Source organism: Protopterus annectens, chromosome 1.part2 (assembly GCF_019279795.1).
Source record: "Protopterus annectens isolate FY-2018-M chromosome 1.part2, PAN1.0, whole genome shotgun sequence".
NCBI classification, from domain to species: domain Eukaryota; kingdom Metazoa; phylum Chordata; order Ceratodontiformes; family Protopteridae; genus Protopterus; species Protopterus annectens.
This window is the reverse complement of record NC_056727.1, coordinates 718982735-719005200: the sequence shown is the minus strand read 5'-3', so window position 1 is coordinate 719005200 and position 22466 is coordinate 718982735. Positions and strand designations below refer to the sequence as shown.

General features: G+C 42.8%; 1 protein-coding gene across 1 annotated transcript in view; it reads right to left on the bottom strand.

Annotated features, from left to right (window-relative positions):
- The window catches only part of AHCTF1 (AT-hook containing transcription factor 1), a 2707103-nt gene that overhangs the window by 2488136 nt on the left and 196501 nt on the right, over positions 1 to 22466 (bottom strand). The window contains exon 3 of the mRNA XM_044058692.1: positions 9342 to 9471. Coding sequence (XP_043914627.1) covers positions 9342 to 9471 — 130 coding nt within the window. The remainder of the gene's footprint in view (positions 1 to 9341; positions 9472 to 22466) is intronic.

The following is a 22466-nucleotide window of genomic DNA, read 5'->3' as shown; positions in this document are numbered from 1 at the left end:
TGGGTATATTTGAATATTTATTTGCCTGCAAAACGCAATGACTGGAGCTAGGCACTTTGTGAATACCCTGGGCGCAGTAGATAAGCCAAAGGGCAGTGCAGAGAACTGATAGTGCGTGTAGCCTGCTTTGAAGTGTAGGTATCTTCTGCAAGATTCCCCGACTGGGATGTGCAGCTATGCTTCCTTTAAATCTAGTGTGGCCAACCAGGCATCTTTGATTAGCATAGGAAGCAACTGGTGAAGAGTCAAAATCTTGAATTTTGGAATCACCAAAAAGGTGTTTGGAGTAGACAGGTCCAGGATAGGACGCCATGAATTGTCTTTTCTGGGTACCAGGAAAAGTCTCAAGTAGAAACCTTGTCCCTTTTCCTCTTCTGGTAACAAATGAATAGCCCCCTGTGCTTAAAAGAGAGAGTACTTGCTTTTGGGCCTCTGCCCACTAATTTGGAGGTAGATCCAGCAAACTGCTTGGAGTTGGTAATGTGTGGAAGTGAAATCTGTATCCTTGGGACACTATTTAAAACCCATTTGTCCTGGGTAATGAGTCCCCAGTTCTTTGCATGAAGTGCAATCTTTCTCCCAAAGGGGCAGTCAGTTGAGAAGTGCCTGGAAGTTTTAAAAAGAAGTCATTGAGACACTTTACCATAGGGGGGAGTTTTATTACTCCCAGATTTGGAAGTGGAAGCCCCCCACTGCTTAGTCCTGTACGTCCCCTAGGACTGCAGCCTGGGTGCTCTGCTGGATCTGGGTTTGGACTGAGATGGTCTGGAAGAGGCAGGAAAGGACCAATTCTTAGAAGGCCAATGCCTATTGAATCTTGGAGGTTGTACTTGTAAAAAATCTAACAGCTTGCATAGATTTAGCTTTTTCCTCCATCTTTTTAAGAATTTCTTCTGCCTTGTTGCCAAGCAGGCGGTCCAGTAATTTTGCTTTAACATGACCTGGCAAGGATTGCGCCTTAAGCCAAGCATGCCTTCAGAGTACAGACCCAGTTACCACAGCCCTGCAAGATGCCTCTAGTGAATCAAAACCACACTGCAATGTATGTTTACCAACTTGTTCAGCAGAATGCAATAAATCCTGTAAATCCTTATTCTCAGCACAATTACGAATCAACATAATTTTCTGTTTAAGCAATCCAATAATATGCTGCTGATACTTTAACATATGAAATTGGCAATTTAAGGCCCTAATGGCCAAAGTTGCAGAAGTGTATACCTTCTTATCCCATCTATCCAGCGCCCTGGAGTCTCTATCTGAGGGGTAGGATTTTTGGCAGTAGTAGCTTTAATGCCCTTGGGTCCCTGTGAAACGGTTTCAGGATTAGCAGTAAGGAACCATGTAATATTTATCAGGTTTTCTGGGAGCAGGAGGTAAAGAGTCAGGGGCCAAGCTAGATTCAGAAAAGGCATCATCAACAATGTCCAGTACAGGAGGTATAGCTAAAGGCCTGTGCTGGGGCAGGAGTAAGAAATCCCTAAGCCTCTTTTTAGAAGGAAATCCTGACTTTCCCAATGAAAATGCTCCCTGTGAGTATGCAAGATTTCCCCAAATGAGAAATCCTCTGGGGGGGGGGGGGGGATAAAGTCCTCAGCATCAGAATCCTCACAGGTAGGTAACGGTAAATCCTGGTCATCAGAGGAAACCGAAATTTCAGAATCCTGGTCAGAAGTAACATAAGCAAATTCAGTCTTTGGTCTCTTAGAGGGGGAATGTTGGCTTCCCCTGATTAAAGTAATAAGGTCTTCAGCCATTCTTATTTGTTTTTTAGGCATAGAGGCCTGACCATGTGGTCTGGGCGTCAGTTTTCTAGGCATGGTTGGAGTTTTAGGCCTTGAAGAAGATGGTGTCCGTTTAAGATGCAAGTCAGTAGGCCTGAATACACTCTCAGAAGCCAGTACCTGCACAGCGGCTCCGAACCCATCCAAGGTAGAGACATCCGCAGCTTCCACAGTTGAAACATCTTGCGGCATACTGGACTCCAATGGGACTCAGTAGAGGCCTGCGAATCTGAAGTAGCGGGTATCAAGAGCTGCGAAAGCACCTGAGTACCAGCGATCTGGGTGGCCTATCTCTGTCTTCTTCAGATATAATAAAACACAACAGTGAACAGAATTATTCAGTAGCTAATAGGCGGCACACATCACTTAACCAGCCAATAAGAAACCTACTGCAACACCTCCTAATCAGAAACAACTAATTGTTATGCCATAACATATAGGAGATAGAAACCATGCCAGAGTTCCGATAACCACACATAACCCAAATAAGCAGATCTACAACTCATGACTGTGTATGAGCTCAACACTGAATAGTCTTGAAACACACACAAAAAAATATAAACAAAAAAAAAAAATCTTCAAAACATTTTCAAAAAGATAAATTGACTGGTAACTCAAAGACCAATCAGATGCTCCATCTAGCTGCCAAGTCCAAACCAAAGCTACCACTACATGCCCGGACTAAGAGTTGCAACATATTGAAACTCGGCAATAACCACCCTTAAATACTGCGCACATCGAAATATAAAATGTTTTGTGCTTGCATGTGCTCTTCTTGATCTGTAAAACAGACTTGTGCGAACATACAAATACATGAAGACTACATGAAGCCAAAGGCATAAAACTACAAGAAATACAAGTAAAATGCCAACCCTCTTAACTATGTGAAACACCAATTCAATCTACCCTTTAGATTCAGAGGTCATTTGACAATCGGTTGGCACTCATTCATCAGCATACCACGAATGACCAACTCGATGTACTAACATCATAAGTGTATACATATGACAAAACAAAAAGCGTATATCAAAAAGTGTAAAAATTGCCTCCGAATGTCAGTAAATAAACTAAGCACTCCATCATATGCAATGTAAGGGCATGAAGCTCCTACTCACTGATCGGTTGCTAAATCAACAACTCTATCTGAATGCTATAGCCAATCAGAAGACCGATAATACGTACCCAGGCTTCCTAACGTATCTATATGCTGAACTTGGCAATGACGAAACTCGGATGCTGCACATATAAAGTAGAGATCCAACTGAATGCATTTGGCTCCGCTCAATTCAAAAAAGAAATCTAGACCTATACATGAATATGAAAACTGTACAAATAAAAATAAAGACCTACATCGCTACAACCACTCATACATGCTTTTTAAAACCAAAAAACAAATCAAAACACAACCAAAAAACAATTGTCTGTCTTTTACTACAACACAACACAGACAGGCCTTAGCATAATAGAAAGTGAATACATGAGCTGTGATACCAAAAATGTAGAATAAAAACATGGTAATCAACCAATCCAAGAGCTCTACTGACTGCAGAGTCCAATCAAAAAACAGGTCCATCAAGTCTGAACTTCCACAATCATCAAATAGGCTGGGAGGGTGGCGTAATGGTTAAGGTGTTTGCCTTACAAACACAAGGTACAAGGTTTGAGTCTCACAGGGGATAATTGGCTAGGCATAAAATGGCTCGCAAGGGCAGTTAGCTTAGTACTAATCTATGAACCTATATTCTCACACTTCAATACCTGTAAATATGAAAATATGAGCACACTGCTCATATAAAATTACATAAATACTTAATAAAAATAAATATAAATACATACCAGAGCTCCATAAAAAGTCATATGAAGACCTTCATTAATCAATTGGTTGAAACCAACCAATCCTATACTCAAAGAGAAAATACAGACTAATAAAAACATTTAACTATGAACATTATACTGTACTTCACTGCACACATTACATGCAAGATGAATTAAATGTCACTGTAGATGTATTATGCAAGTTACATCAGCTGGTGACCATCACAGCAGGAAAACACCACAAATGTCTCAAAACACCAATTAAGAGGCAGCAATTCTAGGAACTGATGCAAATGGGTATACAAATCCCCTTCAAAGACAGGTAACCATAATAGGTCAGACAGATTACTGAATCAATCTGATAAACCATCACAACAAAAACAGTCAAAAAGTATAAAGAAAACCAACAGCACCCACTTATGGCCACACACTATGAAAATCCACAAAGCAGCATAGAAAGCCCCTAGCAAAAGCCACATATAGACCAACGAAACCTGCCTAAAAATAAGTGAAGCATGAAAGGACAACTAAAATACACAAACAAAGCACTTGCAAATAATGACTTAAATCACCAAATACATGCATCAAATCCTACAGCCGTTCAGGGCCTGTTCAAAGGGAGATGAGCAAAAACCAAAATGCTACATAAAAGCAGTAACACGATTATTCAACAATATGTTCAATAAATCCCAAGGTCTTTCAGGGCCAGTTTCAAAGTTATAGCCACATTCAGTCCAAGTATTCTGCCAACTTTCATCCTGATGATCCATCTCATCTCAGCTTGCTCTGTCCTTAAAGTAATGCATCCACAACGTAGTCCCTCATGGAGTGCTTCAGTTTCATGACGCTTCAAGTAATGCCCATTATTCTGTCCGATACGTTTTAATAATGGATTCTAATGATCTTGCAAGCAAATATCACCAAGATGCTTCAAAGTTCGCTCTTTAAATTGTCTATTGGTCTTGCCCACATAGAAAGAATTGCATAAAATACATACGGAAATGTACACTAGATGTCACATTCTGCAGTCGGTATAACCATGGCATATGTATTTCTTGCTCTGTAAGGAGTGGATAAACTCATTCCTATGAAGTAAATGAAAACAAAAGCTGCACATGCTGCATGGGAAAGTGCCCTTCCTTAAACTTAAATCTTCATTGTCACCTACGATGTCTCGAAGCTTTCTATCCAAGTTAAGGATCTTCCAGTTGGACCTAATGATGTCACATGTGTGTTCACTGTTATTGGAGTAAGTCATTATACATCTATTGCATTGTTAGGGTTGTATATTATTGATGTAAGCCAGGAGCACAGCAGAACCCTTAAAATACGGTCTGCCAGATGTACCTCTGATTCAGTATGCTTCCTCTCGCGTTCAAACACACATCGCTTATAGCCTCTATTCATGAGTCTCTCAGTGATGGTGTTAGCAGCTGTAGTATACTGGCTATTTTGTGCGTGAAATCTTGAAATGTGGAGGAACAGATCTTCACTACACTGGTAAAAGTATGCTACGATATAAAATTATTCCTCCTGCATCCCTTGTTGTACACACTGGTCATCAATTGACCCTTGTCATTAATAAACAACCTCACAATGTCTAATGAAGAACTAGAGAAAATCATGGAAAATCTCTAATCGGTTAAAGTTTTATAAGAGGTTTATGGATGATAGCCATCTTTTATAGGAAGACACTGTTGAGCAACTTTATGACTTTGTTGCCTACATGGAAACTACAAGTGATTACCACATTTCTCCACGATATTCTCTAGTTCTACAATAGACTTTCCTGATGTGAGCTTGTCTACTAATGACACGCGTCAACTGATGACCAGTTTGGACAACAAGGAATGCTGTAGGAATAATTTATTACATAGTAACAGTATGCATACTCTCCACACTTACCAGTGTGATGAAGACTCAAGTTCTTACACATTTTAAAACTTCACACAGAAGACACCCAGTATACTACAGCTACTAACATCATAAGAGACTCTCAGAGGCTATAAGCGATCCGAGATCGAACGCGACAGGAACCATACAGAGTCAGAGGTACATCTGGCAGACAGCAATTTAACGGTAAACCATGAGCAAAGGAGATCAACAATATACAAACTGAACAAAGCAACAGATGTATAATGACTTATTCCAATGACATTGAAAACATATGAAATATCATTAGGTCCAACTGGAAGATCCTTAAGTCGGATACAAAGCTTCGAGACATCGTTAAGTGACACACCACATTTTAGTTTCAAGAGAAATCACAACCTGGAACAGTTGCTTTGTTATAAAAGAACAGGCCCCCAAACAAAGACATTAGTTTAAGGAAGGGCACTTTTAGGTTCATAGGTAGTTAGTAGGCTGTTGGCCCTAGGGCCTATATTAAGCCAAGCCAAAAAGGTACCCTGGCTTTCACCACCCAAGAAAATTACTTTCCTGTGCCCCTGTCGAGCAGAGCCACAGAAGTGATCCCTGGGGTGAATTTCTTATCTCCCATCCAATCAAGATTTTTCTTGAGCTTTGATATAGATAGGTAGTTTGTTCCAGAGTATGGGCAGTCTCTGGGACAGGAATTTATCCCTCCAGCATGTTCTGTTTATTGTGGTAACAAGGTCCCTAGAGTGTGTAGCTCGGTGGGATTGGGACTTCTTTAAGTGGAGCATGTCCAACAGCTCTGGCTTTTACATAGTTTTGTATGTTAGGCAGAGATCGCCTCTGAGTAGGTGATATGCAACAGAGTAAAGCTGGAGTTTTCTGTTTGAGGCCGGTAATCCTCTTTGTAAGGTATTTCCACGGCCTTTCTAGTTGTTGTAGATGTCTTGTGAGGTACATACCATAAAAGGCGTTGTACTCTATAATAGGTCTAACGAGTGACTAGTAGAGGGGAACAATGACCTCTTTTCCTGGATGAGAAACCTTTTGTGATTAGGTGTGCCACACAGAAGGATTTCCTGACTACTATGGCAATGTGATTTTCAAAGGAGAGACTACTGTCCACCAGGGTCCCAGGGTCTCTTATCACACTTTCAGTGTTAAGTAGACTACCGCCTATGTGGTAGTTCATGGGTACACAAGGGATAATGCACTTTTTGGCATTGAGCTTGAGGCCATGGCTTTGACACCAGGCATCTGTCGCAGTGAGGCCCTTTTGTAGGATTTCCAGATCGTTAGGATTTTCAATTATGGCTCCTAGTTTGCAATCATCTGTGAACTTCATCAGCCAAAGACCTTCTGTGTTGGTAGATAATAAACAGGAAAGGACCCAGGACTGAACCCTGTGGTACTCCACTTGTCTGATTTAGAGTCTGCTACTACAGTGTGGGTTATGTCAGTGAGACAGTTGGCAACACATCTTGTGACATAGGGATTTATACCTAGTTTAGTGAGTTTATCTATAATTCCAGAGTGGGGGATAGTGTCAAAAGCCTTGGGGAGATTTAGATAGACTTCTTTGATGCAGTCACCAAAGCCGTAGACAAGGGTAAGGTAGTTCACGCAGCCTATCAGGTTTAGGAAACATGATCAGCCTTTTACAAACCCAAACTGGGTGGGGTCCAGACTTTGGAGATAACCAATGTCTTTGTAAGTTCCATGATGATACGTTCCATGGTCTTGCAGACCAGACTCTTTAGGCTAATGGGGCGGTAGTTCCCGGGGTATGTGGTGGCTCCCCCTTTGTGGAGTGGGATAACAGTCGCTGTGTGCCATTCAGTGGGCACAAAGCCTGAGGTGAGGCTATGATTGAACATGGTGCTTAGGTGGGATGCCAGTTCATTCTGTAGTTCATGTAGAATGCAGCATGGGATGCTGTCAGGTCCCATGGATGCTGTGTTCTTGGCTTTAGAGAGTGTTTTAACTGTGCAGCCGTGACTACAGGAACTTTGCATTCTTCCGGTATATAGACGGGCCATTTAGGGGCTGAGAGGGGGGTAAAGTTAGCACTGAACCTATCTGCTAGGATGTTGACAATATCAGTTGGTTCTGTATATTTAGTGCCATTGTGCTGCAACTCAGAGCAGATCTGAGTTTTTCCACTGAGATTCTTGACATAACTATAGAATGCTTTGTGGCCGTCTTTAGAATCAGTGGTGATTTTGTTTTCGTAACTAGCTTTGGAGAATTTTATGAGGGATCTCGACTTTTTACTGAGCCTGACAAAGGAGTTCCTCCAGTCATGGGATTTTACTCTTTTTTGCAACAGTTTCTTTCTTCTGTTGTAGTTTGTTTATGGCAGGGGACCACCAGATAAGATTCCTTTTTTTTGGAGAATAGCATCTTGGTTCCATTAGGGATAGCACGATCCATGCACTCATGTAAGTGTTTATAAAGTGCATTTGTGTAGGATTCAGCAGTCGTACCTCTATTGTCCGTCTGCATGGGTGTCGTGAAGTTTGCCACTTCTGTCTTAACAGGTGTGAAGTTGTCTTTGGAGAAATTTTTTACGGTGGTTTCCCTAATGGGGGGTGGGGGTGGGATGTTGATGTCTACAGTGATTAGCTTGTGGTTGGATCTGACCAACGAGGAATTGACCTCTGGTGTGGAACACTGGTCGCCCATGTTGCCAATGACCAGGTCTAGGATACTGCTGCCCCAGATGGGGGTGTGGATAAGCTGATCCAAGGCACTGGAATTTATGAATTCCAGAAAACATTGAGCAAAAGAGTGGGGTACCAGAGTAGTTTTCCCAGTTAATGGTGGGGTAGTTGAAATCGCCCATTATTAGGGTGTTGGGTTGTACCCTAATATTTTCCAGTGTATAAAGAAATGAGTGGGAATCCTGGGGCATGGTGGGGGATCTGTAGATTGTGCTCTTGCTCACACACAAATATTTTATATGTATGTATGTATATATAGATATATATATAGATATATATATATATATATATATATATATATATATATATATATATATATATATAAATCTTTAAGTTTGCAAATATGCACGCATGCAAAACTCATTAAAATCATAGTTGGCTCCCCTTGCCAAATACAAGCGGTTACGGGTCATTATCAGTACTGCCATCTGGGCATAACTGCAATACAAATACTAACTCAAACAGTTGTTCCTGCTTAGATGTTTAGCTGAATGACTGTTGGTGGCTGCCTGGTTCTGTATTAACAGCTAGCCAGTACTCAACGCTGTTTGCTACTGTTCAGAACAGCCACTCCCCCATACAGACCGACACAGACACATCTGAGGATTTCTTCCTTTTCAGTCTTAAAACACTGGGAAGAAGGGGCACCATTCTGGGAGGTATGCTCGGGTAAATTCTATACATTTATAGACACACACACTTATGTATATATATATGTGTGTGTGTGTAATCCAGGAGTCCCTCACCGACTCTCTTCAAGAGGATGGGATCTTGATGAGTGGATGGGAGATCGTAGGTTTACCCTGGGTATCACTTCTGTGTCACTGTTAGACAGAGGCACAGTATACTAACCTTGAAATAGGGCATAGCAAAATTAATTTAAAATGGGTGGCGAAAGCCAAACACACTCTGGCTAGGTTTATAAATGCCCTAAGGCAGATAGCCTAGTATGAACCTATGAACAAAATTTACACATGGCATGTTTAACAGGTTATGTCCTGTGAAACAAGGTAAGAAATAAACTGCATTAGTTAAGCTTGCTAGTAGCAAAAATTCCCATTTCTCCAGTTTTACACACACAAAACAGAGTTAGTAAAGCATGCACTGATTTCACCTGGGAAAGAATACTGAAGAATTTAACACGTACCTTGGGCAAACTTTCCACGCAACACTAAATCGAGTCTGATCTCATCTTCTCCAAGCGCTTGCACAGAAACATCTGGAAACTGCAACAGGCTGCTAGTTACTTGTGCCACCAGGTCTGGCATACTGCAAGCCTTAAAATATAACAGAAAGTCTTAATTTAAACATCTTTTTAGAATATAGAATACATATATTTGAATGCCACTGCACATAAATTCTTCCTAACTTACAGTACTCCCCCCAGCAACAACTTTTTAAACATTTAGCTTTCATAGCCTGTAACTTATTACAGTAAAAAGGCGCCTGTGGAATCACCATCTATTAAATCCTAAAAGTAGAACAAGATTTCAACCACATGCCACCAAATCAAAACACTCCTAAAGTGGTCCAGGCCATTTCTATTTCCACACAGGATCACAATAACAGATATGTGAGAAAGTTTATACTTCTACTGGCACTTCAGCAATGAAGGTCTTTGTAATAGCTCAACTCTGTCACTCAGTGGTGGTTGAGGTTGGGATATGATCAGTATGACAGGGTAACATTGTGGGCTTCAGAGGTAACTACACAACCAAACTGAAGGTTACTCACCAGGCATACCTTTTAACTGTATCTCACTACAAGGAATATTCATCATAGTCCAAGTTCTACACTTTCATACTGAAGGGGTCTGCCATATATTCATTTTAAAGAATGTTTTTTTTAACTAGTATTAATTCATCAAAACAACTTTTTAAAATAATAAAGTCCCCTAGCTGAAGCCGTTAGAAATTGTTCCACATCTTGGGGATGGAAGTTGAGAGCAAAGCCACCAGATGGCAGTTTCGTAAGCCAAATATCCACCCCTTGGCTACTCATCTACATCACCGCCTCTCCCCAGAGGAACCATGTCAGTACACAACTGGCTCTGCTCCATCTTCCCACGAATGACATGGCCATCTTTCTCGAATCTCCATCAGGTTCTCAAGCCACTAATCAAACACAGGTAAACCGAGCCAGTCTGTGATCTCTGTACGCAAGTCATCTGTGCTGGTTTAAAAACAAACAGCATCTTTGTCAATGTGTTAGTCATCTCAAGAAATGCATTTAACCTGCAATAGGACACTTGGCCCCAGTACCAGACTAGAACAGACTCAGGTAGTCATATAGCCATATGAAAGGGCCCAATCAGAGAGCAGCAGTTTTAAAACTTGAAACAGATTAAAGAGGCACAAAAAATTGTAAATGAATCCACCTGTATACATATATTTAAAAAATAGTGTTCTGTGTAACTGTCAGCTTCACTCAGGTAATCATCCTGTGTCTTGTTTCAGTGATGATCATCTATGTTGAAATAATTACAGGTATGGGGTGTGTGGGAATTAATGTGAGCCAAGAAACTCAAGTGACTGAATGACAAAACTAATTAAGCACACGAAAAGATCAGGTTACAGTACAATAACTTCCTAAAATTTCTAACATTTCACCATTTGGAGTAATAGCATCAAACTGCATAGCTTATGGCATGCTTTGAGAAGTCATTTTAAAATAGGAATTTACTGCTTATGTTTGTACGGCTATCCATACTACACCGGTTTTAATGGTGTTGAAGAAATCAATTGTGAATATTAAAATCAGAGTATCCATCTACGTCTCACTGTAAACAGTGTTTCTCTGAAACAATCAGGTAACAAGTTACTTTACTACATCATAATGGCTTGGCTCATATACATAGTCTCCATCATGTCATACATATGCCTGTAAAGTGTACTAGTCATAAAAGAAAAACAAGTAGTTTCTGTAAAGTACAGTTGTGTACTTACCATAAATGTAGATGTTAGAGTGTATTCACGGTTGCAGTCATTACAACTGGGATATCCTGCTGGCAGGCTACCCTCTGTCAGCCTGAATTCCAAAGTCTAGGTCCAGCTTCGGTTGCTGTCACCTCTTCCCTGACGTCAGTGCGCCAGGGGTATAAAAGATGCAGCAGATGCCATTTTCTTCAGTTTTTCTTGCCCCAGATGTCAGGTGCCCCCAAAAGGGTAGGCTAAAAATATGTCAATAAAGCATGCATGCACCAAAGTAAATTTTTCCTTCATCTTCAAGCAAATACACCACATAAGTTGCAGCAAAGATAAGGGGGATGGTGGATGGGTAACCTGGACTGCAACAGTGAATACACTTGAACATCTACATTTATGGTAAGTGCACAACTGTACTATGTTCATCGTGTTTCACTGTTGCAGTCATTACAATTGGGTTGAATCCCAAAGCTAAGGTTGGGAGGCTGGAGCTAAATAGGATTAGGAGCGGCTATGAGGCCCTGCAGAACTGCAGTGGCAAAGCCTGCCCTGGATTTAGAGTCGAGTGGTAAGTGATAGTGCTTTGTAAAAGTGTGCACTGAACTCCAGGTTGCAGCCTCTAAAATGTCTTTGGTTGGTACTCCTCTGAGGATGGCTGCTGAAGTGGCTGCTGCTCTGGTTGAATGTGGCCTAATGCCCTTAGGCACGGATTTGCCATGTTGTGAATAGCAGAAATGAATGCAGTGGCCTATCCACTTTGAAATAGCCTTTCCTTGTGATCCTGCAGCATATGCCACTAGTAATTGCTCCGTCTTTCTGAAAGCTTTGGTTCTGTCCAAGTAGAAGCGCAGCGGTCTGTGCATGTCCAAAGAATGCAGAAGTCTCTAACCCTTATTCTGTGGGTTTGAATAAAAGGTAGGCAAATGAATAGTTTGGTTAAGGGCCACACTGGACACTATCTTAGGCATAAATGTCGGGTTTTTCCTCAGAGAAACCCTATCTGGATGGAAAATGATAAAAGGTTCCACAGCCATGAGTGCCTGTAGCTCCGAGACTCGTCTTGCAGAAGTTATTGCTAGGAGCAGAACTGTTTTCCAAGATAAAAATTTAATATCAGCTGTAGCGGGCTGGCTAAAAAGGAGGCAGGGTGAGTTTTTCCAAGACGTAACGGAGGTCCCATGCAGGTATTGGTGATCTCCTTGGAGGCCTTAAGTTTTTGGCTCCTCTGAGGTACTGCCTTAATAAAGGATGAGAAAAATAGGTGGCTCTGTATTGTAATGAGCTGAAATGGCAGAGGCATGAATCTTAATTGATGAAAAGGATAGGCCTTTGTCCTGCAACTCTGTTAAATATTGCAAAATCTGAGGAATATTTGGTACAGTCGTGTCAATCCCTTGTGCCCGGTTCCAAGCACAGAATCTCTTCCATTTTTCAGCATAAGATTTTGTGGTACTAGGCCTCCTGGCCTCCAAAATAACATCCATCACCGCTTTAGAGAGAGGTGGGTTTTGAATGACTACATTATCCATGTTGCCAGATTTAGGGTCTTAAGTTGGCTGTGCAGGATCTGATTGTTTTGTTGGGACAGTAAGTGAGGAATTTGAGGTAATTCCCACGTTGGGCATTGTGACAAGTTCCTTAGGATTGGGTACCAGTGCTGGCGGGGCCAGTCTGGGGCAATCAGTATCATTTTTGGCTTCTCTTGTCCGACCTTTAGGAGTACCTTGGGGAGGAAAGGCATACACTGTTAAGTTTTTCCAGCTGAAAGACAGAGCATCCACTTTCCATGCTTGCTTGTGATAAGTCCTTGTGCAGAATCTCCGTAGTTGGCAATTGTGAGGGGAGGCAAATAGATCCATGTCCCCAGTTCCTTGTTATCATGATGAAGACTTGCGGATCCAATTTCCACTCGTGGGGGTCCATGAGGTTTCTGCTTAGTTAGTCTGCCAGAGTATTTATCTTTCCTGGCAGGAATTGTGCCTGCAGATGTACTTGGTAAGTCAATGCTGTGTCCCACAAAGTCATGGCTAGTCTGCAAAGGGGGTAGGAATGAGTGCCTCCCTGCTTGTTTATGTACCACATGACTGTAGTAGTCTGTCTTTATCAGTAGTTGTACTGGATGAAGTAGATCCTTGAAGGCTGTCAGGGCATTCTGAACAGCTAGCATCTCTTTTTGATTGATATGTAGATATTTGGCTTGTGGACCATGTGCCTTGAATACATCTTCCTGCCATGTGGGCCCCCCAGCACAATCTGATGCATCTATTGCTAATGTCTGCCTGGCAGTGGGCAAAGTGAATGGCTGCCCCTTGCTGTGGTGACAGGCCTTTGCCCACCAATCAAAACTCCTGTTGCAGGCAGGGAATGAGGGTAATTATTGTTTCCAGGCTGTGGCAATGCTGAGTCCAAACACTTTTTAGATACCACTGAAGTTTCCTCATATGCAGTCTTGCATATGGAATTAGCAGAATGCAGGATGCCATGAAGCCCAAAGCCTGCAGAATTTTTCTTGCAGATTACTTATTTCAAAATGTTGGCAACAAAGACCCAGTTGTCAGTTGCCTTTGTCTGGCGTGAGATAAGCCATCTGGGCGGTTGTATTTAAGCTTACACCCAGGAATATTATCTCGAGAGGGTACTAGTTTTGATTTCTTTTCGTTTACTGTACCCTAGACATGTTAGTAATCTTTTTACAAAACGCCAGATGCTGTAGTAGAATGTCCTTGTTCTCTGCTTGAATGAGGCAGTCGTCCAAGTAAGGATATATTTGTATTCCTCTGTCTGCAAAATGCAATTACTGGAGCCAGGCATTTTGTGAAGACCCTGGGTGCAGTAGATAAGCCAAAGGGCAGTGCAGAGAATTGGTAGTGCATTGAGCCAGCTATGAATCTGAGGTATCTTCTGCATGATTGTCTGATTGGGACATGCAGGTATGCCTCTTAGGTCTAGAGTCACAAGCCAAGCCTTCTTGCTCAGCATGGGCAGAAGCTGCTGCAGAGTCCACATTTTGAATTTTGGAATATCCAGATATGCGTTTAGAATAGATAGGCCCACTATTGGTCTCCAGGCTTAGTCCTTTCTAGGCACCAAGAAAGTACAGTTTTGTACCTATCATAAATGTAGATGTTCGAAGATCCACATTGCTGCAGTCCTAACACTTGGGTAGTCCGCTGTCCCAGTCGGCCCGAATACCAAAGTATAAGGCTGACGTCGGTCAAGGCGCATTAGTCTGACGTCAGGACGTCAGGGTACAAATGCGCATGACCGACGTCATATTCTCAGTTTTTTCTTGCCCCAGATGTCAGAAGACCCTAACAAGATAAGGCCAAAACCAAAAAACACCAAACACTCCTGTACCAAATATATGTACAATATATACAAATTTACAAAAGTACAACCCCACCCACACAACCACCCCTAAACACAGAGGGGAAGGAGGGAGGGTACATTGGACTGCAGCAATGTGGATCTTCGAACATCTACATTTATGGTAGGTACAAAACTGTACTATGTTCTTCATCCCACATTGCTGCAGTCCTAACACTTGGGTAGAATCCCAAAGCAGAGGTAAGGGAGGCTGGCAAATCATAAAGCAGCAGGAGCTGTCAACATGCCCTGCAAAATAGCCGTGGCAAAACCAGCCCTAGATTTAGAGTAGAGAGGAAGGTGGTAATGCTTAGAGAAAGTATGCACTGAACTCCAAGTAGCTGCCTCCAAAATATCCTTAGTTGCCACCCCTTAGAAATGCTGTTGAAGTGGCAGTAGCCCTAGTGGAATGAGGCCTAATCCCAGCTGGAATCTCCTTGCCATGATGGGAATAACAAAATGCAATGCAAAACCCAATCCACTTAGAAATAGTTTGTTTTGACACAGGCTTGCCCTGAGAACTCAAAGCAAAAGAAACAAACAACTGCTGAGACTGCCTAAAATCCTTAGTCCTGCTTAAATAATAGCAACTGCCTGTGTACATCTAAAGTGTGCAAAATCTTTTCCCCTTATTTTGGGGATCTGCATAAAAGTAGGCAAATGAATAGTTTGGTTTAAAGCCACACTAGAAACCACCTTAGGCATAAAGGAAGGATTAGTGCGTAATGATACCCTATCCTTATGGAAAATCAAAAAGGCTCAACCGCCATAAGGGCCTGCAATTCAGAAACCCTTCTTGCAGAAGTAATGGCCAACAAAAAGCAGTCTTCCATGACAAGTATTTCAATTCAGCAGTAGCTGAGGCTCAAAAGGTTGTAGAGTAAGTTTCTCCAACACAAAATTGAGATCCCAAGCAGGAGTAGGAGCTCTACGTGGGGGTCTTATATTCTTTGCCCCTCTAAGAAATTGCTTGAACAAAGGATGAGAAAACAATGGTGGGTCACAATCATAGTGAGCTGAAATTGCTGCAGCATGAATCTTAATGGAAGAGAAAGACAAACCTTTGTCCAATAACTCAGTAAGATATTGAAGAGCCACACTCAAATTAGGCTCAGAAACCTCCAAATCCTTTGCTGCACTCCAAAATAAAAATCTCTTCCATTTTTCTGTACACTTTCCTTGTACTAGGTCTTCTGGCTTCCATAATCACATTCAAAACTTGTTGAGGAAGTTGAGACCTGCTGTGGTTCAAAACAGAATATGCCAGGCTGTTAGATGAAGAGAGTGAAGCTTGACATTGAGTAGATGACCGTCCTCTGAGACAATAGGTGTGGAATCAAAGGTAAAGGCCATGGAGGCTTCCTTACCAGACTCCTCAGTAATGGGTACCAGTGTTGCCGAGGCCAATCTGGAGCTATTAAAATCATCCTTGGCTTGTCTTGTCTGACCTTTAGGAGTACCTTTGGGAGGAGAGGCAGAGGTGGAAAGGCATACACATGAAGATTTTTCCAACTGAAAGAAAGAGCATCCACTTTCCAAGCTGTGTGATGAAACCTTTGTGCAAAACTTTGGCAGCTGGTGGTTTAGTGGAGAAGCGAACAGATCTATGTCTGGAGTTCCCCATGACACTGTCAATTTCCGAAATACATGAAGATCCAGTTTCCACTGTGGGGATCCATGATTTGCCTGCTTAACACATCTGCTAAGGAGTTCTGTGCTCGGCAGAAACCTTGCCTGAAGATTTAGTTGCAAGCTGAGCGCAGTCTCCCACAAAATCATTGCTTGCCTGCATAGAGGATAAGAATGTGTTCCCCCTTGTTTGTTGATGTACCACATGACAGTTGTGTTGTCTGTTAGAATCAACACCTGCCCTGGAAGAAGTAACTCCTTGAAAGCCATTAATGCAAACTGGACTGCTAACATCTCCATGTTGATATGTAGATGCTGTAGTCTGGCAGGCCACTTGTCTTGTATCCACTTTCCATTCAGATGAGCTCCCCAAGCTATGTCTGAGGCATCTGTCGTTAGAATCTGACTCGCCTCTGGCCGGGTCACAGAGAGTCCCTTGTTTAGGTGACATTCCTGAGCCCACCACAAAAATTCCTTTTGAATGCAAGGTATTATTTGAATGACAGTGTCCAAATCCTGGCAGTGCTGTGTCCATACATTTTGAGATACCATTGCAGCTTCCTCATATGCAGTTTGGCATTGGGAAGCACCAGAATACAAGATGCCATGAACCCTAAGGCTTGAAGGACTGTCCTTGCAGTCAGCCCGGACTGAAGAGATAGTTGATGGAAGTAAAGGGAAAGATTCTTTTGTTTGTCCGGGGTTAAAAGGCCATCTGGGTTGCTGTATTCAGTCTCACACCCAGAAAGCACATGTCTTGAGAGGGTACTAGACTGGACTTTATTTCGTTCACAGAATACCCCAGGCATCTTAGCACTGCTATCACATATTCCAAATGCTGAAAAGGTCTTCCTTTTCTTGAGCCAGAATCAGGCAGTCGTCCAAGTAAGGATAGATTTGTATTCCTTTTAGCCTGAAGTAAGCTATCACTGGAGCCAGAACTTTTGTGAATACTCTGGGCGCAGTAGATAAGCCAAAGGGCAATGCAGAGAACTGATAATGGGAATTCCCAGCTCGAAAACGCAGATACTTCCTGCAACTTAGCCTGATAGGCACATGAAGGTAAGCCTCCTTGAGATCTAAAGTTACCATCCAGTGATCTTTGCCCAGCAGAGGTAAAAGCTGTTGTAACGTCAACATTTTGAACTTGGGAATGTCCAGATAAGTGTTGAGGATAGATAAATCCAAAATTGGTCTCCACGTGTTCCCCTTTTTGGTACTAGGAACAGACGAGAATAAAATCCTAGGCCCTTTCTGGCACAGGAACCGCTGAATGGCCCCTATTTGGAGTAACAGAGAAATTTGCTTGTGGGCCTCTTTTCTTTGTAGAGGAGGAATGTCTGGCATGCCTTTGAAAGGAGGCAAGGTATGGAAATAAAACCTGTAACCGTGGTGAATGATATCCAATACCCATCTGTCTTGGGTAATTAAACTCCAATTTTCTTTGAAAAGCGCCAGCCTTCCCCCCAAAGGTGCTGCCAGGCGAGAAGGCTCTGGCAGCTGAAAAGGCAGGTCATTGGGTCTGCTTACGAAAGGACTGACCCTGCCCTCACCAGAAGACTGAGCAGGTGAACTCCTGTTCTAGGCCTAAAAGAACCTTGAGCTCTGCCCCTACCACGTCTAGACCTACCCCTAGACTGGGAATCATAAGAAGGATATGTCCACCCCTTAGTAGGCCAATTTCTACTAAACTTGGAGGCTGAACCTGCAAAAATCTTTAACAGTCTGCATAGACTTAGCCTTGTCCTCCATTTTCTTTAAAACTGCTTCCACAGGCGAACCAAACAACACATCAGACTGTAACGGAGCATCCAAAATCCTTGTCTTAACATGCTCAGCTAAATTCTGATCCCTCAGCCAGGCGTGCCTGCGAAGAACAGAACCAGTGGCAGCCACCCTCGAAGAGGCCTGTACAGCATCAAAACCACATTGCAAGGAATGCTTACCCACCTGTTCAGAAACATGTACTAAATCCTGCAACTCTTTACACTCAATACCTTCCGCCAGAGCATCCACCTTAGACTTCAATTGAGAAAGGAGATAATTTTGGTATTTTAACATGTGGAACTGACAATTCAAAGCCCTCATGGCTAAAGTGGAAGAAGTATAAACCTTCTTTCCCCATCTATCCAAAGCCCTTGCCTCTTTATCAGGAGGAACAGGATTTTTAACAACAGAAGCCTTAACACCTTTAGGCCCCTGAGAAACAGTTTCTGGATCTGCCCTAGGACTCTTAAAAAGATACTTATGAGCTTCAGGCACCCTATAATACCTATCTGGTTTAACTGGGGCAGGAGGCAAAGAATCAGGGTTCAGGGAAGCCTCTGCAAAAACATCTTCCACCACATCCAGAACAGGAGGTATAGCTAAAGGCCTATGCTGGGGTAGAAACAAAAATTCCCTAAGCCTCTTCCTGGAATCAGAGAAATCTTGACCTTCCCATTTAAAATGCTCCCTCATGGAATGAAGAGTTTCTGAAAGAAAAATCCTCAGGAGGAGAAGCCAAAGGAGTAGAATCATCTACATCAGAATCAGAATAAGGAGGATACTCCTGTAAGTCTTCAGCCGAAGACTCAGAAGCCTCCGAACACTGCTCAAAACTCTCAAGCTCAGGTTCCACCCTAGGCCTCTTATCAGGTGGGGGCATAGAACCTCTAATCATAGTAATCAAATCTTCTGCCATTTTAAGCATATGTTTCTTAGGCAGAGACCCTGAAGAACTAGGAGAGACACCCACTGAAGTTAAACCTGGCCTGCCTCTCAAGAAGCCTTGGAAACAGAAGGGAGGGCCTAACCACCTTAGGAAGGAGGGAGAACAGCTACCGAGAAGCCCCTTCAGCCTGGCCTACCTCCTGAGAGGACACATCTTGTAACAGTAAAGTCTCTCCTGAGACTCCAAAGAAACTTCTGGCAGAACCTCCGGCTCCACCGAGCCTTCTAAAGAACCGACGTCCGGGACAGGCGGTTCTTCCAACCTAGGCTTTGCTGCTTTGTCCTTGCGCTTTTTAGACGAAGCGGGCGTCGGAGCATCCGGCGGCATTTTATAATTACAACGCTTCCCAAAAACTAACCTGGCACAGTCTAATCTTCTCTTTATAGTGCGTTTGTTAAATCTAGCACAAGAGCGACATCCAACAACGTCATGCTCAGGCCCTAAGCAAGGTATACACAAGGTATGGTAATCCCTATGAGGTATCTGTTTCCCACAAGAAATACAGTTATTCACTTTTTCTGACATCCGGTTAAATACTGAGGCAAGAAAAAACAAAATATTCCCCAACGGGGTACTTAGCCAACTTTGATTCGGTCTGAAACTCCAACTTCAGAAAATTTCAGAACGCCAACCTGCACTCGCAATACTGCTTCTGCATCGGACCATGCGGCAAAAAAGACTGAGGATATGACGTCGGTCATGCGCATTTGTACCCTGACGTCCTGACGTCAGACTAATGCGCCTTGACCGACGTCAGCCTTATACTTTGGTATTCGGGCCGACTGGGACAGCGGACTACCCAAGTGTTAGGACTGCAGCAATGTGGGATGAAGAACATCAGTCATGAGTAAAATCCTTGTCCCTGCCCTTGCTCTGGTACTTGCTAAATGGCCTTCATGTCCATGAGGGATGACACTTTTGTGCCTCTGCCCATTGATGTTTTGGCAGGTCTGGCAAACCGTTTGCCCTTGGCAGGGTGTGAAAGTGAAACCTGTAGCCTTGTGACACTATATCCAAGACCCATTTGTCCTGGGTTATTATGTGCCAATTTTGAGGAAAAAAAAGTGCTAGTTTTCCCCCTAAAGGTGCTGCCAAAGATAAGTGCTTGGCGCAGGCAGGGGGAAGTCATTGGGACTGTTTCCTGTATGGCTGTGATTTGTCTTCTCCGCTTTTGAAGGTAGAAGTACCCCATTGTTTAGACCTGTATGAGCCTTGGGGCTGGAATCTGCCTCCAGGGTGTCTGTTTCTGCCCCTTTGTGGCCTGTCTGACACTGGAAAGGACCAATTCTTTGTAGGCCAGTGTCTGCTAAATCTTGGAGGGTGTACCTGTAAGAAATCCTTGACTGTTTGCATAGATTTAGCTTTGTCCTCCATTTTCAACACCTCTTCTGCTTTAACACCAAACAAGGTATCATGCTGTAATGGAGCATCTAATAATTTTGCTTTAACATAATCAGGCAGATTCTCTGTTCCTTTAACCAAGCATGCCTCCTAATGACAGAACCCGTAACAGCGGCCCTGCAGGAGGCCTCCAGAGAATCAAAACCACATTGCAAAGTATGCTTTCCCACTTGTTCAGCTGTATGCAATAAATCCTGTATTTGTTTTCTGCACATTCAGAATTTATCAACATTTTATGTTTAAGCAGTGACATAATATATTGCTGATATTTAAGCATATGAAACCGACAATTTAAAGCCCTTACAGCCAAGGTAGCAGAAGTGTAAATCTTTTTCCCCATCTGTCCAGTGCTCTAGAATCCCTGTCAGAGGGGGTAGGGGTTTTTGCAGTGGAAGCCTTGACCCCTTTGGGACCCTGTGAGCGTTCCTGGGTCAGCAGCAGGGTTTTTTTAAAAATAAATATATGTGAATCAGGAACCCTGTAGTATCTGCCCGGCTTAACAGGAGCTGGAGGTAAAGAGTCAGGAGTCAGACTGGACTCTGAAAATACATCATCTACAATGTCTAACACAGGTAGAATAGCAAGGGGCCTGTGCTGAGGTAGTAAAAGGAAGTCTCCGAGCCTGAGATTCAGAATAATATTGGCTCTCCCAGTGGAAATGCTCCCTCATGGTATGCAGAGTTTCCCCAAAAGAATAATCCTCAGGAGGAAAGGCTGAAGGGATAAGAGATTCTTCAGCATCAGAATCCTCATACGGAGGAAGAGAGCATTCCTGATCAGAAGAGGAATCAGAAGAAATGGAAACCTGATCTGAAGATTCATATTCTGTCTCTTGCCTAGGCCTCTTCTTAGGAGGGGGATGGGAATCCCTGATCAAAGTAATTAGGTCTTCGGCCATTCTGAGCATCTGTTTTTTAGGCATGGAGGCCTGTCCATGGGGTTGTTGTACTTGTTTCTTTGTCTTTAAGGGTGCTTTAGTCTTTGCCTTTGAAGCTGAAGTCATTTTAACATATAACTGTGTAGGCCTGAAAACACCCTCAGAAGCCGATGCCTGCTCAGCGTCTCTGGACCCATATGAGGAAATAGTTTCCGAGGTTCCAATACCCTGAGTTTCCAGCGGCCTAGTCGGCTCCACGTGGGAGTCCGTAGCAGCCTGCGGCTCTACAGTAGCGTGCGACAGGGGCTGCAAAAGCGCCTCATTGAGAACCGGCAACTGGCTTAGAAGAAGCCTCGTCAGTTTTGGACCTCGGATGCCTGTCCTTTTCTTTGCGTTTCTTGTGAATTGCGGTAGTCGGATGACTATCAGACGACATCGTGTAATTAAATCTTCTGCCAAAATAGTGAAATGCAAAATCGTACCGACGCTTAATAGCGTGTTGGTTAAATCTACCACAAAACCGACAATTAGCAATGTCGTGGTCAAGGCCTAGGCAAGGAATACTCTAAGAATGAAAGTCCTTATGAGGTATTTGCTTCCCACAAGAAATACAATTAACTTTTTCTGACATCGGTCTGGAGCAAGAAAAGTTTCCCCAATGGGGTACTTGGCTTTTAATGAAGCCTTCGGATCTGAAATTCAAACATGAATATCTCATTAAGTCGGCCGACCGGCACTTGCGAACTGCTTTTGTTTTGGGCACCGTGTGACAAGAAAGACTGAAGAAAATGGTGTCGGCTGCATCTTTTATGCACATGGCGCATAGACGTCAGGGAAGAGGTGACAGCAACCGACGCCGGACCTAGACTTTGGAATTCAGGCCGACTGCGGGTAGCCTGCCAGCAGGATAACCCAATTGTAATGACTGCAACAGTGAAACACGATGAACATAATCAGATCTGGATAAGCAAGCTTATCCCCATCTTTACTCTGTTTGGTATTTCAAACTTGTGCAGGAGGCAAGTATTTCTTCTTTTAATCTTAACGCTGTGCCATCTGTTATGCAACATTATACATCATCATCCCATTACTATTCAAAAATGAGCACCTTGATGGGACAGCCCAACCAGCATGCCTGTTGTAAATAGAGCATACGACAACAGAAAAAACGTCCGGCTGCTGAAGTACAATTGAGAGGTTTAGACTTTCTATTAGCATATTTTGCTCCATCCCTCAGCATACAAGAAAATCAGGTACTTTTAGCAAAACAAAACAGAAACCTATATGATTTTTCTTATGTTTGTGCTGTCCCTCTTAAATTTCTATTTTTGATTACTTAAAAAAACAAACAGAGATCAGAGC